Source organism: Mesoplodon bidens (assembly GCF_964165515.1).
Source record: "Mesoplodon bidens genome assembly, chromosome: 13".
Lineage (NCBI taxonomy): Eukaryota > Metazoa > Chordata > Mammalia > Artiodactyla > Ziphiidae > Mesoplodon > Mesoplodon bidens.
In genome coordinates, this window is record NC_138169.1 from 51,763,937 (window position 1) to 51,783,236 (window position 19,300).

Here is a 19,300-nt window from a genome sequence, read left to right on the forward strand (position 1 = left end):
CACAGGGAGGGGAAGGGAGAGGCCAGGTCCAGGGCCCGGCCAGCTGAATGGAGGTTAGTGATGGGTTGTCCTCCTGACCTGAAGCCTTTTGTGCGAGGCTTTCTTACCTCTCTCCCTGGACCCTTCTGAGTTTGTTAGGGCACTGTCTCTCTCCTCCAGGATTCCGATCTCCTGGACATGGGCAGGCCCCTTGGTTTGCACTTTGTTCCTTCCTGTCGCAGACGGCTTGGACTCCATGTGGGGACACCTGTGCTCAGGAACTCCTCCTGGGCTCGCAGCATTCCTGGCCTTCCGTTTGCCCCCAGACCTTTGAAAATATGGGCTCTGACTCTTGCCCTCAAGACCACTTTCTTCCACGTTTCCTGTCACTTCCACAGCCAGGTGGTTTTTCCTTGCCGGTCTGAATCAAGTTCAGAAATATCTTCCTTTTGGTCCCTCTCGTGCTTTTCGAGAGGTGACACTGTTGGCAAGGAAAGTCCAGAGTTTCTAAAGCTTTCTTTCTGGGTCTAGCTTCACCCGGTAAGGGTGACGCAGACGTTTGTAAATGCAGATCCGTCCCATGTCTTTTATCAGAGATTCACCATGAAAGTACACTCACTCCCCAGGAAAGTGCAATCAGCTGGCTCTGCCCCCGGTGCCCTGGGCTGCAGGGAGACGTACAGGTAGGCTCCTGCTTGGCAGGTCCCTCACTGCACACTTCGCCTGCTTCCCGTCGGCCAACGAATGCACAGTGCTGAAGGAAAGGTAATGCAAAGGATGGTAATCTTCCTGGTCTCAAAAATCCTATTATCTGCTTGTTGAAAACAGACCTACACACATGAAAAGATGACTCCATATGCCAGGCAGTAAATGTAAAATGCCATCTGAGTTGAATGGACTACATATCCGACATGAGTTCAGAGGCAAGGCCAGGATCACTTCCAGCTGTGGTGGTCAAGGCAGGCCTCCCGGAGGGAGACGTGTGTGCAAGCCTGTCCTGAAGGGCAGACTGACTGCCTTGGGACTGGCAGAGAGAAGGGGTGATGACTACAGATGTGGGGGGCCATGCCCCCCGCAGGATGGACGAAGAAACGGGTGCTTTTTAAATGCATTCTTTCGAAAGGTTTTACTTGTGCACTCTGCCTTTCTTATCAGGCTGAAGTAAAAGTGTGGTGTGCAGTGTCTGGGGGGGGGGGCTTGCCCATTGGAAGAAACTGAAGCAGTGAACCTGGATGGATGTGAGAGAGGGTCTGGAATAAGCTGTTTCGAAGTTTCATGGTGGGTATGATAGTCAGAAACCTGCTACAGCTGAGTTCATAAATTTATTCCTGAACAAATAATGATGGGTAAAATTAGCAGACATCTGGAAGAGGCACATATTTCAAAGTTATTTTGGTCTGATCTATAAAGCACACTATGAGGAAGATGATTGGTAGCTGGTCTTAATAAACAGTTACTGGGTTCTGCCTGCCTGAAATGCAAAACAGATGTATCTTTGTTCTTTTAAACTGACTTTGATGAATAAACTATATGTGACGTCAGGTCCAAGCTATTGGATGTCTGAGTCCTACTCAGAAATATTTTAGAATATAAAAAACTTTCCATGGTCGACACCGAGAGAACAAAGTGAATTCCAGCCACATTGCTGTTAGCATTGAAGCAGGTTCAGAAATCCAGAGAGGGCTTCGTCCAACAACCTTTTGGTATTTTGGGGCATTGTTCCTCTCTGCTGCACCAAGGCACCCTCGCATTTCACAGCTGCGAGCTCTGAGGGAGTGTGGTTTTCAGCTGTCACTGCTGGGGCTTTTTGATGGTCATTATTGCTGTTTTGCTTGCTGGTACAAATGTTTCCTAAAAGAGCAAAATAGGATTCTGCAGCAGTGATCTAGTATCTGGAGACTGTGATGTTGCCACTTCCCCCTGTTTGTTTGGTTATGAATGATGCAGGATTTTTAATCATTAGCATCTTGGCTTTGCTGGGTGTTTTTGGCAGACAGGCCCTCCAGCCAGCCCTGCGCTGTGCTCTGTGCATCAGGAAACCAGCTCACTCTGCAGGTGTTTCATCCATAAACAAGCATCAGCCACGGGCTCCTCTTTCTTTTTACGGAAACCCTTTGGAATTTAACTTTCAGATACAAATACTTGGAGCAGTTGGCAGCTGAGGCGCATGAGAAGGAACTGAGAAGCCGGAGTGTGAGCCGGGGCAGAGCTGACCTCTCCTTGGACCTGACCTCACCGGCAGCCCCTGCCTCACCCGCCCCCCTGAGCCGTTGCCCTTCATCTCTAGACTCGCAAGAGGCTCTCGCGGTATCATCTTCCTCCCCAGGAACAGCTCAGCAGCCCCAAGGTGAGTGCAGGGAGAGTAGAGGGGAACTGATGAGTTAATTAACGTCAGACAGGCTTCTTCTGGGCAGCAGTAACCATTCCTACATGCAAACTCATACTGAGAGGCAACTAATGGGAGGCTTTGGGCTTCTGAGCTGTCCCTAATAACTAGGGGTCTGCAGAGCCACTTACTAAAGCAAAATTATTTATTGTAAAGATTGCAACGTGTGATCATTGAAAAGGGAGAATGCCAAAAATAAGACTTACTTTGACATTTAATCCTAATTCACAGGGTAATAAGTTAAGATTAATTTATTACTCTGTAATTTGCATGTTATTCATCTATTGGATCTGCCCGATAAAGTGACCCCTTTTAAATGTTTCTCCCATAAGAATTATTGGTCTGGTTTAAGTTAAACTGATGGAGGATAAAGTTAATCAAAGTGAGCAAAGAAATGTGGTCCTCGTGAAAATAGAAGTTAAATACTGAAGAAGAAAAAAATAGAATATCATAAAGATGATTGGCGCATGGTGTGGGGCGGATGTAGATGCCTGTGTGCAGTCAGACAGGCTCTCCCTGGAGAAAGTCCCTCTCGTCTTAGCTTATCTGGAGAAAAACAATGATACTGTACACTGCAGCCTTGGAGCATCAGCAGTTTTCCTGATGGCTCTGCGAATTGTGGGTCCGTTTTCTTTCACATTATCAAGAAGGATGGTTCTCGGCTACAAGCACCTAACACTGCGTGTTGACTAACTCTGCAGCCAGAACTGTTTGGTTTAATTGAGTGTTATGGCTTGCAGCCTGATGTAGACTTAGCCAACTGAAGACAACAGAGACACTAAACTTTTAACTCTATGAGGGTTGACTAAATATGGCGTAAAGTCTAATTTAAACAAGGCAGGGCTCCATGACCTCAGCAGAACTGGATGTAATGGAATAATCTTGTCTGTCCAATTCTTTGCTGGCTCGCTGAGCCTCAGGGCTCAATCTGCTTGAGCAGGCTGGTCGCACCCCAGTTTCCCATCACATCCAGTCACTCCTGGTCCTTGAGCCATGGAAGATTGTCCCCGGCAGATGGCTCAGTCATAATGAGTAATGTCAGTCTTAAAATATTAAGACTCTGAGAATCAGGAAAACAGACTGCTCTGTAACAGCAGTGTGCCTTCCCAACTCTGTCTGATATCACTGCTCTATCTAAATTGTGGTATTTCCAGAGGCAATATAAAAAATATTCCCCTGCAAAGCTGTGGCTCAGGACTTAATCTTGGGACTTTTAACTCTTAAGAGTTGTATCTGCAACACTTTACAGAATGGTTTTGTCCAAACTGTGATGTCCAGAATGGCCCCAAGCTGAGAAGGAATTGTCAGTATCTGTAAATATTGTTTGTCCTCAAGATTTTTAATCTGCTTGATGTTTGTGGCAAAAACAGTTCCTCAAAGCATTTTGTACAGTTATAGTCAAACTTGAGGCCATCCTATCCCATTAAAAAGACAATATTTTAAACTTCAGTAAAAACACAGAAAATACTTATTTTGTGTATACATAATATGCATTTGGGGAAAATAAAGTTATTTCAGTATGCTTTCAGAGAGATAAATAGCAAATGCCATTTTCCTTTACAGAGAAGGGATTAATAGAGACTAAGAAAATGTTTGACTGAAATCACACCATAAGTGGTATCTGCATCAGAAAAAGGAATACTGGGCTTCAATTTAGACATAATTACAAATTAATAAAATAGCATTGACGTTTGCTTTTCCCTTGGGGGCAGGGGGGAAGCTGTGGCTCTTGTAGAATCTAGAAGCGCTGTCCATCATACGTTAACTCATGATCATCCAAATCAGTTGGAACCAGCAAAGTATTCTAACACCTTGTCCTAATACATAACTGAAGTATACAACTGGAGATTCTAAGGGTAGAAGAAGAAATGCTATAAGAGGATGCGGGCAAAGAGAACTGCTGAAGCTTCCTTCTGATTTGGAGCCTTTGCCCTTACGACAGAAGCCTTTCTGTATATATGCCAGAAAGGTTTTCCTCAGCCTGGTTTGTTATCATTCTTGGAAGCATTCTGCCAGCTCCCATTTAATAGTCTAAACTTGTCACCAGGTCCCATTTTCAAAGCTCAAAGTAATTTTTTGCTGATCCCTAATATTTAGAATATTCTAACAGCTGAAGGAAGAATACAAAATATAATCACACATCCAGATGTTTGTCCTGCACCAAACACCTGGCACGTGGTCCAAGCATGCCGGGGGTTGACTCCCTTTTTCACTCTTTATCCTTGTGGAGTCATATGCTAATAATTCATCTCACATTTTTGTAGTGTTCAGTGCCTTCCTTCCAAATGCTACTATTTAATACCTTGTGGTGCATCTTAGTGAGTAGGGGAAATGCTATTATCCGTGTTTTACTGAGGCTCACATAGATGGAAGATGTGCTTCAGATCTTGTTGATGCCATGCTGAGAGTAAAACCACTGCTTTGACTTCCAGCCAAGCCGTTTATCAGGGCATCATGGTGCCATGACATTTGTGGTGGCGCTCCCCTGAATGCCACGCCATCCCCTTGCTGACCCTCTCCCCAGTATCTGTAAAAATTGTGATCTACGTTTCAGAATTATATCTATTTTTTTAAAAAAGGGAAAGCAGGTATTTGTTCCTGAATTATATATACGTCAGGGTTAAAGGTCACTTTGTGAGTGCTTACTTGGGTTCTGGAGAACTTCTGATAGCAGAAGATATGGAAACATTAAAGCTTTCTTTACCTTTTCTCTTACAAAATATATTTACAAAGAGGGGAGGGCTAATGGTAAAATACCTGTAGCATTATGTGCCATCTAGTGAGATCTTTTAGCCACAAACCTTCCCAGCTGTAACATTTGTGTAAATTGTGCCACTGCTCCCACCATCAGTCAGCGTGTGCTTGAATTCTTTTTCACCTGGCCCTCTTGTGGTTCACAGCAGGCGTTTGTCCCAGTGGGGCCTAAGCTTGGTGGTGATGGTCTGAATATTTTTCCTTTGTGTGAAACTGTCAGGCCCAAGTGATGAAAAAACATACACATGTCTTCTCATTTTCACTGTGCTCTAATTAACCGAGACAGTTAGCCCCCATTTTCGATAAACATGGAAGGGCCTCGCTCTTCATCCATTGCTTTAATTACCCTTGCCTTATTTTCACTGAGCCCTGGTGGTATCCATCAGAATTTCTATAATAAGTTTACTTCCTATTATTTTAAGAAACTTATAGATGACTCTGGAAACAAGTTATTCTCACTAGTTAGAGAAAAAGGCACGGTGTTCTTATTGGGCTGGAGTTCTTCGATGTGACTCTTGAGGAGGTTATTCTGAGGATTAAAGATAATGATAATCTCTGGACCCACAGTGATGTCAATACAGCAAGGTAACCTATCATGCCAGTGGTTGTCAGATCTAGGTAACCTATATTGTGGAAACAAAGTGGAGAAAACCAGTCATCTCAAAACCAGGTTGAAGATGGTCCCTGCAGGGTGTCCCAAGGTAGAACTGCCTTCTGTGGAGGCTAGAACTGTGTTCTTTCCAGGCTCCCTGGCTTACATACCTGAGTCCCTCCTGGGGCTAAATGGAGAGAAATGACCATTTCCCAGTAAAAGGAAGCTGCTGCCAAGAGTTTACAAGGTGTTTTCACTCACTGATATAGCCATGAAGGCATACATAATGGCTAGATTATTTTTCTTATTTTTAGCTCAATACTCTCTATTTTGCACACAGAAATAATATGTTAGAGATGCATTTAAAATTTTTACCATATTCTATTAATTTTATGTCAAGGATAAATATGTTCAACAGGGATTTTTTTCTACCTGTAATCAATTCCTAGATATTTCCAAATATCTCATTTTTTGGCCCTGAAGATATAAAATATGGCTTATATGGCCATGGCCTATTCACCAGCACTCAGCTGGAGGCACTTACAGAAATTATGGACATGGTATACTAATATTTTCTCTCACAGATCCAAACATTTAAAGTACTGGTAGATATGGTAATTCCTCTAGCTTCCTGATCTTCACACCTGGAAATAAAATACAGACATATAGTTATCAGTTTATTTAAATGAATAATCATTTTTCATCATTTTCATTTATCATCACGGCTGTTGTCATTGTTACCAGTCATTGACTGAGCATCTTTGTCACCTTCATTGTGTAACATGTTTTCAGTTTCCTTCAGGTATAGAGACACTCTCCTAGGTTACCCAGTCCACATGGCAGAAATCAGAAACGTCTGGCATCCTACTTCCAAAGGGCACGGTAGCGATGGAATATCGTCAATCATCAGCCTAATGCATGCTGGTCTCCTTGCATAAAGCTTTTGGACACCTCCAGTCTAGTATTTCATTAATTGGCAGGAAACTAGATTCCTTGTGGTTCTATGACTCAGGGCCGCCCCAGCTCCCCATAACTCACCTGACTGCTGCTACTTAATGCCATTTGGTCAGTGAGACAGAACCTCTTAGGAACTCAACCCAAGGCCAAGGCCCTGCCTGCAAAACCTGCCGTGGAACTTTTTTGAGACCCTTCACGAATCATTGGGTTTTTTCTGCTTGCCATTTCTCTGTCTCTAAGAAATGGAAAAAGGCAAAAACTTTCCCTTTTTTCCTCCTACAGAGAATGACAGTTGCCTGCAATGTGTTTTCTTGTACCAAATTTTAAAACATTAAATAGTCTTGATTTTTTTTAAAGCGAAGTATAAATCTTACTGAAGTATACTTTTTTTTTTTTTTTTTCGGTACGTGGGCCTCTCACTGTTGTGGCCTCTCCCGTTGCGGAGCACAGGCTCTGGACGCGCAGGCTCGGTGGCCATGGCTCATGGGCCCAGCCGCTCCCCGGCATGTGAGATCTTCCTGGAGCGGGGCACGAACCTGCGTCCCCTGCATCGGCAGGCGGACTCTCAACCACTGCACCACCAGCGAAGCCCTGAAGTATACTTAAGTAAAGATAAGGCACAAAATGGCATTGGGAAAGCTTTTTTTTTTTTTTTTTTTAATTTTTAAATTTTACTTTATATTTTTTTATACAGCAGGATCTTATTAGTCATCAATTCTATACATATCAGTGTATACATGTCAATCCCAATCGCCCAATTCCTCACACCACCACCCCCAACCCCTGCCGCTTTCCCCCCTTGGTGTCCATACGTTTGTTCTCTACATCTGTGTCTCAATTTCTGCCCTGCAAACCGGTTCATCTGTACCATTTTTCTAGGTTCCACATATATGCGTTAATATACGATATTTGTTTTTCTGACTGACTTCACTCTGTATGACAGTCTCTACATCCATCCACATCTCAACAAATGACCCAATTTTGTTCCTTTTTATGGCTGAGTAATATTCCATTGTATATATGTGCCACATCTTCTTTATCCATTCATCTGTCGTTGGGCATTAAGGTTGCTTCCATGACCTGGCTATTGTAAATAGTGCTGCAGTGAACATTGGGGTGCATGTGTCTTTTTGAATTGTGGTTTTCTCTGAATATATGCCCAGTAGTGGGATTGCTGGATCATATGGTAATTCTATTTTTAGTTTTTTAAGCAACCTCCATACTGTTCTCCATAGTGGCTGTATCAGTTTATATTCCCACCAGTAGTGCAAGAGGGTTCCCTTTTCTCCACACCCTCTCCAGCATTTGTTGTTTGTAGATTTTCTGATGAAGCCCATTCTAACTGGTGTGAGGTGACACCTCATTGTAGTTTTGATTTGCATTTCTCTAATAATTAGTGATGTTGAGCAGCTTTTCATGTGCTTCTTGGCCATCTGTATGACTTCTTTGGAGAAATGTCGATTTAGGTCTTCTGCCTATTTTTGGATTGGGCTGTTTGTTTTTTTAATATTGAGCTGCATGAGCTGTTTATATATTTTGGAGATTAATCCTTTGTCCATTGATTCGTTTGCAAATATTTTCTCCCATTCTGAGGGCTGTCTTTTCATCTTGTTTATGGTTTCCTTTGCTGTGCAAAAGCTTTAAAGTTTCATTAGGTCCCATTTGTTTATTTTTCTTTTTATTTCCATTACTCTAGGAGGTGGATCAAAAAAGATCTTGCTGTGTTTTATGTCATAGAGTGTTCTGCCTATGTTTTCCTCTAAGAGTATTATAGTGTCCGGTCTTACATTTAGGTCTCTAATCCATTTTGAGTTTATTTTTGTGTGTGGTGTTAGGGAGTGTTCTAATTTCATTATTTTCCATGTAGCTGTCCAGTTTTCCCAGCACCACTTATTGAAGAGACTGTCTTTTCTCCATTGTATATCCTTGTGTCCTTTGTCATAGATTAGTTGACTATAGGTGCGTGGGTTTACCTCTGGACTTCCTATCTTGTTCCATTGATCTGTGTTTTTGTTTTTGTGCCAGTACCATACTGTCTTGATTACTGAAGCTTTGTAGTGTAGTCTGAAGTCAGGGAGTCTGATTCCTCCAGCTCCATTTTTTTCCCTCAAGACTGCTTTGGCTCTTCAGGGTCTTTTGTGTCTCCATACAAATTTTAAGATTTGTTGTTCTAGTTCTGTAAAAAATGCCATTGGTAATTTGATAGGGATTGCATTGAATCTGTAGATTGCTTTGAGTAGTAGAGTCATTTTCACAATACTGATTCTTCCAATCCAAGAACATGGTATATGTCTCCATCTGTTGGTATCATCTTTAATTTCTTTCATCCATGTCTTACAGTTTTCTGCATACAAGTCTTTTGTCTCCCTAGGAAGGTTGTTTCCTAGGTATTTTACATTTTTTGTTGCAATGGTAAATGGGAGTGTTTCCTTAATTTGTCTTTCAGATTTTTCACCATTAGTGTATAGGAATGCAAGAGATTTCTGTGCATTAATTTTGTATCCTGCAGCTTTACCAAATTCATTGATTAGCTCCAGTAGTTTTCTAGTGGCATCTTTAGGATTCTCTATGTATAGTATCATGTCATCTTCAAACAGTGACAGTTTTATTTCTTCTTTTCCTATATGTATTCCTTTTATTTCTTTTTCTTCTCTGATTGCTGTGGCTAAAACTTCCAACACTATGTTGAATAATAGTGGTGAGAGTGGACATTCTTGTCTTGTTCCTGATCTTAGAGGAAATGCTTTCAGTTTTTCACCATTGAGAATGATGTTTGCTGTGGGTTTGTCATATATGGCCTTTATTATGTTGAGGTAGTGTTCCCTCTATGCCCACTTTATGTGAGTTTTTATCATAAATGGGTGTTGAAATTTATCAAAATTTTTCTGCATCTATTAAGGTGATCATATGGTTTTTCTTCTTTAATTTGTTAGTATGGTGTATCACATTGATTGATTTGCATATATTGAAGAATCCTTGCATCCCTGGGATAAATCCCACTTGATCATGGTGTATGACCCTTTTAATGTGTTGTTGGATTCTGTTTGCTAGTATTTTGTTGAGGATATTTGCATCTATATTCATCAGTGATATTGGTCTGTAGTTTTCTTTTTTTGTAGTATGTTTGTCTGGTTTTGGTATCGGGGTGATGGTGGCCTCATAGAATGAGTTTTGGAGTGTTCCTTCCTCTGCAATTTTTTGGAAGAGTTTGAGAAGGATAGGTGTTAGCTCTTCTCTAAATGTTTGATAGAATTCACCCTGTGAAGCCATCTGGTCCTGGACTTTTGTTTGTTGGAAGATTTTAAATCACAGTTTCAATTTCATTACTCGTGATTGGTCTGTTCATATTTTCTATTTCTTCCTGCTTCAGTCTTGGAAGGTTATACCTTTCTAAGAATTTGTCCATTTCTTCCAGGTTGTCCATTTTATTGGCATAGCATTTCTGGTAGTAGTCTCTTAGGATGCTTTGTATTTCTGTGGTGTCTGTTGTAACTTCTATTTTTTCATTTCTAATTTTATTGATTTCAGTCCAGTCCTCTCCCTCTTTTTCTTGATGTCTTGCTAATAGTTTATCAATTTTGTTTATCTTCTCAAAGAACCAGCTTTTAGTTTTATTGATCTTTGCTATTGTTTTCTTTGTTTCTATTTCATTTATTTCTGCTCTGATCTTTATGATTTCTTTCCTTCTGCTAACTTTGGGTTTTGTTTGTTCTTCTTTCTCTAGTTCCTTTAGGTATAAGGTTAGATTGTTTATTTGGGATTTTTCTTGTTTCCTGAGGTAGGCTTGTATAGCTATAAACTTCCCTCTTAGAACTGCTTTTGCTGAATCCCATAGGTTTTAGATTGTCATGTTTTCATTGTAATTTGTCTCTAGGTATTTTTTGATTTCCTCTTTGATTTCTTCAGTGATCTCTTGGTTATTTAGTAATGTGGTGTTTAACCTCCATGTGTTTGTGTTTTTTACGTTTTTTTCCCCTGTAATTCATTTCTAATCTTATAGCGTTGTGGGCATAAAAGATGCTTGATAGGATTTTAATTTTCTTAAATTTACTGAGGCTTGATTTGTGACCCAAGGTGTGATCTATCCTGGAGAATGTTCCATGCGCAATTGAGAAGAAAGTGTAATCTGCTCTTTTTGGATGGAATATCCTATAAATATCAATTAAATCTATCTGGTCTACTGTGTCATTTAAAGCTTCTTTTTCCTTATTTAGTTTCATTTTGGATGATCTGTCCTTTTGTGTAAGTGAGGTGTTAAAGTGCCCCACTATTATCGTGTTATTGTTGATTTCCTCTTTTATAGATGTTAGCAGTTGCATTATGTATTGAGGTGCTCCTATGTTGGGTGCATATATATTTATAATTGTTATATCCTCTTCTTGGATTGAACCCTTGATCATTATGTAGTGTCCTTCCTTGTCTCTTGTAACATTCTTTCTTTCTTTCTTTCTTTCTTTCTTTCTTTTTTGTGGTACGCGGGCCTCTCACAGTTGTGGCCTCTCCCGTTGCGGAGCACAGGCTCTGGATGCGCAGGCTTGGCGGCCATGGCTCACAGGCCCAGCCGCTCTGTGGCATGTGGGATCTTCCCGGACCGGAGCACGAACCCGTGTCCCCTGCATCGGCAGGTGGACTCTCAACCACTGCGCCACCAGGGAAGCCCAAATTTTTTATTTTAAAGTCTATTTTATCTGCTATGAGTATTGCTACTCCAGCTTTCTTTTGATTTCCATTTGCATGGAATATCTTTTTCCATCCCCTCACTTTCAGTCTGTATGTGTCCCTAGGTCCGAAGTGGGTCTCTTGTAGACAGCATATATGTGGATCTTGTTTATGTATCCATTCAGCGAGCTTGTGTCTTTTGGTTAGAGCATTTAATCCATTCACGATTAAAGTAATTATTGATATGTATGTTCCTGTGACCACTTTCTTAATTGTTTTGCATTTGTTTTTGTAGGTCCCTTTCTTTTTTTTTAACATCTTTATTGGAGTATAATTGCTTTAAAATTGTGTGTTAGTTTCTGCTTTATAACAAAGTGAATCAGTTATACATATACATATGTTCCCATATCTCTTCCCTCTTCCGTCTCCCTGCCTCCTACCCTCCCTATCCCACCCCTCTAGGTGGTCACAAAGGACCGAGCTGATCTCCCTGTGCTATGTGGATGCTTCCCACTAGCTATCTATTTTACGTTTGGTAGTGTATATATGTCCATGCCACTCTCTCACTTTGTCACAGCTTACCCTTCGCGCTCCCCATATCCTCAAGTCCATTCTCTAGTAGGTCTGTGTCTTTATTCCTGTCTTACCCCTGGTTCTTCATGACATTCCTTTTTTCTTAGATTCCATATATATGTGTTAGCATACGGTATTTGTCTTTCTCTTTCTGACTTACTTCACTCTGTATGACAGACTCTAGGTCCATCCACTTTACTACATATAACTCAATTTCATTTCTTTTTATGGCAGAGTAATATTCCATTGTATATATGTGCAACACCTTTTTTTATCCATTCATCCAATGATGGACGCTTAGGTTGTTTTCATCTCCTGGCTATTGTAAATAGAGCTGCAGTGTACATTTTGTAACATGACTTTTTTGAATTATTGTTTTCTCAAGGTATATACCCAGTAGTGGGATTGCTGGGTCATATGGTTGTTCTATTCTTAGTTTTTTAAGGAACCTCCATACTGTTCTCCATAGTGGCTGTACCAATTCACATTCCCACCAGCAGTGCAAGAGTGTTCCCTTTTCTCCACACCCTCTCCAGCATTTATTGTTTCTAGATTTTTTGATGATGGCCATTCTGACCGGTGTGAGATGATATCTCATTGTAGTTTTGATTTGCATTTCTCTAATGATTAATGATGTTGAGCATCCTTTCATGTGTTTGTTGGCAGTCTTCTTTGGAGAAATGTCTATTTAGGTCTTCTGCCCATTTTTGGATTGGGCTGTTTGTTTTTTTGTTATTGAGCTGCATGACCTGCTTGTAAATTTTGGAGATTAATCCCTTGTCAGTTGCTTCATTTGCAAATATTTTCTCCCATTCTGAGGGTTGTCTTTTGGTCTTATTTATGGTTTCCTTTGCTGTGCAAAAGCTTTTAAGTTTCATTAGGTCCCAATTGTTTATTTTTGTTTTTATTTCCATTTCTCTAGGAGGTGGGTCAAAAAGGATCTTGCTGTGATTTATGTCATAGAGTGTTCTGCCTATGTTTTCCTGTAAGAGTTTGATAGTTTCTGGCCTTACACTGAGGTCCTTAATCCATTTTGAGCTTATTTTTGTGTATGGTGTTAGGGAGTGTTCTAATCTCATACTTTTACATGTAGCTGTCCAGTTTTCCCAGCACCACTTATTGAAGAGGCTGTCCTTTCTCCACTGTACATTCCTGCCTCCTTTGTCAAAGATAAGGTGACCATATGTGCGTGGGTTTATCTCTGGGCTTTCTATCCTGTTCCATTGATCTGTATTTCTGTTTTTGTGCCAGTACCATACTGTCTTGATTACTTTAGCTTTGTAGTATAGTCTGAAGTCAGGGAGCCTGATTCCTCCAGCTCCGTTTTTCGTTCTCAAGATTGCTTTGGCTATTCGGGGTCTTTTGTGTTTCCATACACATGGTGAAATTTTTTGTTCTAGTTCTGTGAAACATGCCAGTGGTAGTTTGATAGGGATTGCATTGAATCTGTAGATTGCTTTGGGTAGTAGAGTCATTTTCACAATATTGATTCTTCCAACCCAAGAACATGGTATATCTCTCCATCTATTTGTATCATCTTTAATTTCTTTCATCAGTGTCTTATAATTTTCTGCATACAGGTCTTTTGTCTCCTTAGGTAGGTTTATTCCTAGATATTTTATTCTTTTTGTTGCAGTGGTAAATGGGACTGTTTTCTTGATTTCACTTTCAGATTTTTCATCATTAGTGTATAGGAGTGCCAGAGATTTCTGTGCATTAATTTTGTATCCTGCTACTTTACCAAATTCATTGATTAGCTCTAGCAGTTTTCTGGTAGCATCTTTAGGATTCTCTATGTATAGTATCATGTCATCTGCAAACAGTGACAGCGTTAATTCTTCTTTTGTGATTTGGATTCCTTTTACTTCCTTTTCTTCTCTGATTGCTGTGGCTAAAACTTCCAAAACTATGTTGAATAAGAGTGGTGAGAGTGGGCAACCTTGTCTTGTTCCTGATCTTAGAGGAAATGGTTTCAGTTTTTCACCATTGCGGACAATGTTTGCTGTGGGTTTGTCGTATATGGCCTTTATTATCTTGGGGAAAGTTCACTCTGTGCCTACTTTCTGCAGGGTTTTTGTCATAAATGGATGTTGAATATTGTCAAAAGCTTTCTCTGCATCTATTGAGATGACCATATGGTTTTTCTCCTTCAATTTGTTAATATGGTGTATAACATTGATTGATTTGCGTATATTGAAGAATCCTTGCATTCCTGGAATAAACCCCACTTGATCATGGTGTATGATCCTTTTAATGTGCTGTTGGATTCTGTTTGCTAGTATTTTGTTGAGGATTTTCGCATCTATGTTCATCAGTGATATTGGCCTGTAGTTTTCTTTCTTTGTGACATCCTTGTCTTGTTTTGGTATCAAGGTGATGGTGGCCTCGTAGAATGAGTTTGATAGTTTTCCTCCTTCTGCTATATTTTGGAAGAGTTTGAGAAGGATAGGTGTTAGCTCTTCTCTAAATGTTTGATAGAATTCGCCTGTGAAGCCATCTGGTCCTGGGCTTTTGTTTGTTGGAAGATTTTTTTTTTTTTTTTTTTTTCTGCGGTATGTGGGCCTCTCACTGTTGTGGCCTCTCCCGTTGCGGAGCACAGGCTCCGGATGCGCAGGCTCAGCGGCCATGGCTCACGGGCCCAGCCGCTCCGCGGCATATGGGATCCTCCCGGACCGGGGCACGAACCCGTATCCCCTGCATCGGCAGGCGGACTCTCAACCACTGCGCCACCAGGGAGGCCCTGTTGGAAGATTTTTAATCACAGTTTCAATTTCAGTGCTTGTGATTGGTCTGTTCATGTTTTCTATTTCTTCCTGATTCAGTCTTGGCAGGTTGTGTATTTCTAAGAATTTGTCCATTTCTTCCAGGTTGTCCATTTTATTGGCATAGAGTTGCTTGTAGTAATCTCTCATGATCTTTTGTATTTCTGCAGTGACAGTTGTTACTTCTCCTTTTTCATTTCTGATTCTGTTGATTTGAGTCTTCTCCCTTTTTTTCTTGATGAGTCTGGCTAATGGTTTATCAATTTTGTTATTTCTTCTCAAAGAACCAGCTTTTAGTTTTATTGATCTTTGCTATCGTTTCCTTCATTTCTTTTTCAGTTATTTCTGATCTGATCTTTATGATTTCTTTCCTTCTGCTAACTTTGGGTTTTTTTGTTCTTCTTTCTCTAATTGCTTTAAGTGCAAGTTTAGGTTGTTTATTCGAGATGTTTCCTGTTTCTTAAGGTAGGATTGTATTGCTATTAACTTCCCTCTTAGAACTGCTTTTGCTGCATCCCATAAGTTTTGGGTCGTCGTGTCTCCATTGTCATTTGTTTCTAGGTATTTTTTGATTTCCTCTTTGATTTTTTCAGTGATCACTTCGTTATTAAGTAGTGTATTGTTTAGCCTCCATGTGTTTGTATTTTTTACAGTTCTTTTCCTGTAATTGATATCTCGTCTCATAGCATTGTGGTCAGAAAAGATAGTTGATACGATTTCAATTTTCTTAAGTTTACCAAGGCTTGATTTATGACCCAAGATATGATCTATCCTCGAGAATGTTCCATGAGCACTTGAGAAAAATGTGTATTCTATTGTTTTTGGATGGAATATCCTATAAATATCAATTAAGTCCATCTTGTTTAATGCATGTTTTGTTTAATGTCCATCATTTAAAGCTTGTGTTTCCTTATTTATTTTCATTTTGGATGATCTGTCCAATGGTGAAAGTGCGGTGTTAAAGTCCCCTACTATGAATGTGTTACTGTCGATTTCCCCTTTTATGGCTGTTAGTATTTGCCTCATGTATTGAGGTGCTCCTATGTTGGGTGCATATATATTTATAATTGTTATATCTTCTTCTTGGATCGATCCCTGGATCATTATGTAGTGTCCTTCTTTGTCTCCTGTAGTAGTCTTTATTTTAAAGTCTGTTTTGTCTGATATGAGAATTGCAACTCCAGCTTTCTTTTGGTTTCCATTTGCATGGAATATCTTTTTCCATCCCCTCACTTTCAGTCTATATGTGTCTCTAGGTCGTAAGTGGGGTCTCTTATAGACAGCATATATATGGGTCTTGTTTTTGTATCCATTCAGCCAGTCTCTGTCTTTTGGTGGGAGCGTTTAATCCATTTACGTTTAAGGTCATTATCGATATGTTTGTTCCTGTTTCTATTTTCTTAATTGTTTTGGTTTTGTTATTGTAGGTCTTTTCCTTCTCTTGTGTTTCTTGCCTAAAGAAGATCCTTTAGCATTCGTTGTAAAGCTAGTTTGGTAGTGCTGAACTCTCTCAGCTTTTGCTTGACTGTAAAGGTTTTAATTTCTCCATCAAATCTGAATGAGATCCTTGCTGGGTAGAGTAATCTTGGTTGTAGGTTTTTCTCCTTCATCACTTTAAATATGTCCTGCCACTCCCTTCTGGCTTGCAGAGTTTCTGCTGAAAGATCAGCTGTTAACCTTATGGGGATTCTCTTGTGTGTTATTTGTTGTTTTTCCCTTGCTGCTTTTAATATGTTTTCTTTGTATTTAATTTTTGACAGTTTGATTAATATGTGTCTTGGCGTGTTTCTCCTTGGATTTATCCTGTATGGGACTATCTGTGCTTCCTGGACCTGATTAACTATTTCCTTTCCCATATTAGGGAAGTTTTCAACTATAATCTCTTCAAATATTTTCTCAGTCCGTTTCTTTTTCTCTTCTTCTTCTGGAGCTCCTATAATTTGAATGTTGGTGTGTTTAATGTTATCGAAGCAGTCTCTGAGACTGTCCTCAGTTCTTTTCATTCTTTTTTTTTTATTCTGCTCTGCAGTAGTTATTTCCACTATTTTATCTTTCAGGTCACTTACCATTCCTCTGCCTCAGTTATTCTGCTATTGATCCCTTCTAGAGTATTTTTAATTTCAGTTATTGTGTTGTTCATCGTTGCTTGTTTCCTCTTTAGTTCTTCTAGGTCCTTGTTAATTGTTTCTTGCATTTTCTCTATTCTATTTCCTAGATTTTGGATCATCTTTACTCTCATTATTCTGAATTCTTTTTCAGGTAGACTGACTATTTCCTCTCATTTGTTAGGTCTGGTGGGTTTTTATCTTGCTCCTTCATCTGCTGTGTGTTTTTCTGTCTTCTCATTTTGCTTATCTTACTGTGTTTGTGGTCTCCTTTTTGCAGGCTGCAGGTTCGTACTTCCCATTGTTTTTGGTGTCTGTCCCCAGTGGCTGAAGTTGCTTCAGTGAGTTGTGTAGGCCTCCTGGTGGAGGGGACTAGTGTCTGTGTTCTGGTGGATGAGGCTGGATCTTGTCTTTCTGGTGGGCAGGTCCACATCTGGTGGTATGTTTTGGGGTGTCTGTGGCCTTTTTATGAATTTAGGCAGCCTCTCTGCTAATGGGTGGGGTTGTGTTCCTGTCTTGCTAGTTGTTTGGCATAGGGTGTCCAGCACTGTAGTTTGCTGGTCGTTGAGTGAAGCTGGGTGTTGGTGTTGAGATGGAGATCTCTGGGAGATTTTCACCATTTACTATTACATGGAGCTGGGAGGTCTTTTGTGGACCAGTGTCCTGAAGTTGGCTCTCCTACCTCAGAGGCACAGCACTGACTCCTGGCTGCAGCACCAAGAGCCTTTCATCTACAAGGCTCAGAATAAAAGGGAGAAAAAGTAGAAAGAAAGAAAGAAAGAAAGAAAGAAAGAAAGAAAGAAAGAAAGAAAGAAAGAAAGAAAGAAAGAAAGAAAGAAAGAAGAAAGAGAGAGAGAGAGAGAAAGAAAGAAGATAAATAAAATAACGTTATTAAAATAAAAAATAATTATTAAGAAAAATTGTTTTAAAAAGTAAAAAAAACAAAATCAAACAAACAAACAAAAAAGGGACGGATAGAACCCTAGGACAAATGGTGAAAGCAAAACTATACAGACAAAATCTCACACAGAAGCATACACATACAAACTCACAAAAAGAGGAAAAGGGGAAAAAATAATAAATCTTGCTCTCAAAGTCCACCTCCTCAATTTGGGATGATTCGTTGTCTATTCAGGTATTCCACAGATTCTGGGTACATCAAGTTGGTTGTGGAGATTTAATCCACTGCTCCTGATGCTGCTGGTAGAGATTTCCCTTTCTCTTCTTTGTTCGCACAGCTCCCAGGCCTCACCTTTGGATTTGGCCCTGCCTCTGCATGTAGGTCGCTAGAGGGCATCTGTTCTCTGCTCAGACAGGACGGGATTAAAGGAGCAGCTGATTCGGGGGCTGGCTCTGGCTCACTCAGGCCGGGGGGAGGGAGGGGCACGATGCGGGGCGAGCCTGTGGCGGCAGAGGCCAGTAAGATGTTGCACCAGCCTTAGGCGCACCGTGCGTTCTCCTGGGGAAGTTGTCCCTGGATCCTGGGACCCTGGCAGTGGCGGGCTGCACAGGCTCCCCGGAAGGCAGGTGTGGATAGTGACCTGTGCTCGCACACAGGCTTCTTGGTGGCAGCAGCAGCAGCCTTAGCGTCTCATGCCCGTCTCTGGGGTCCGCGCTATTAGCCGCGGCTCGCGCCCGTCTGTGGAGCTCCTTTAAGCAGTGCTCATAATCCCCTCTCCTCGTGCACCAGGAAACAAAGAGGGAAGAAAAAGTCTCTTGCCTCTTCGGCAGGTCCAGACTTTTCCCCGGACTCCCTCCCGGCTAGCCGTGGTACACTAAACCCCTGCAGGCTGTCTTCATGCCGCCAAACCCAGTCCTCTCCCTGCGCTCTGACTGAAGCCTGACCCTCAGCTCCCAGCCCCGCCTGCCTCGGCAGGTGAGCAGACAAGCCTCTCGGGCTGGTGAGTGCTGGTTGGCTCCGATCCTCTGTGCGGGAATCTCTCCGCTTTGCCCTCTGCACCCCTGTCTCTGTGCTCTCCTCCATGGCTCCGAAGCTTCCCCACTCCGCCACCCGCAGTCTCCGCCCACGAAGGGACTTCCTAGTGTGTGGAAACCTTTCCTCCTTCGCAGCTCCCTCCCACTGGTGCAGGTCCAGTCCCTATTCTTTTGTCTCTTTTTGTTCTTTTTTCTTTTGTCCTACCCAGGTATGTGGGGAGTTTCTTGCCTTTTGGGAGGTCTGAGATCTTCTACCAGAGTTCAGTAGGTGATCTGTAGGAGTTGTTCCACGTGTAGATGGATTTCTGATGTATCTGTGGGGAGGAAGGTGATCTCCACATCTTACTCTTCTGCCATCTTCCCAATCTTCCTTCTATCCTGCATTCTTGAGCCCACTTTCTGTGTAGGTCCTTTTCTTCTCTTGTGTTTTCCACTTAGAGAAGTTCCTTTAGCATTTGTTGTAGAGCTGGTTTGGTGGTGCTGAGTTCTCTTCACTTTTCCTTGTCTGTAAAGCTTTTGATTTCTCCATCAAATGTGAGTGAGATGCCTGCTGTGTAGAGTAATCTTGGTTGTAGGTTCTTCCCTTTCATCACTTTAA

General features: G+C 41.1%; 1 protein-coding gene across 7 annotated transcripts in view; it reads left to right on the forward strand.

Annotated features, from left to right (window-relative positions):
* FHOD3 (formin homology 2 domain containing 3) overlaps positions 1-19,300 on the forward strand; it is a 497,371-nt gene that overhangs the window by 382,128 nt on the left and 95,943 nt on the right. For all 7 annotated transcript variants that reach the window (XM_081253453.1, XM_081253447.1, XM_081253448.1 and 4 more), the window contains one exon: positions 2,112-2,326. In XM_081253453.1, the coding sequence (XP_081109579.1) occupies positions 2,112-2,326 (215 nt within the window). The remainder of the gene's footprint in view (positions 1-2,111; positions 2,327-19,300) is intronic.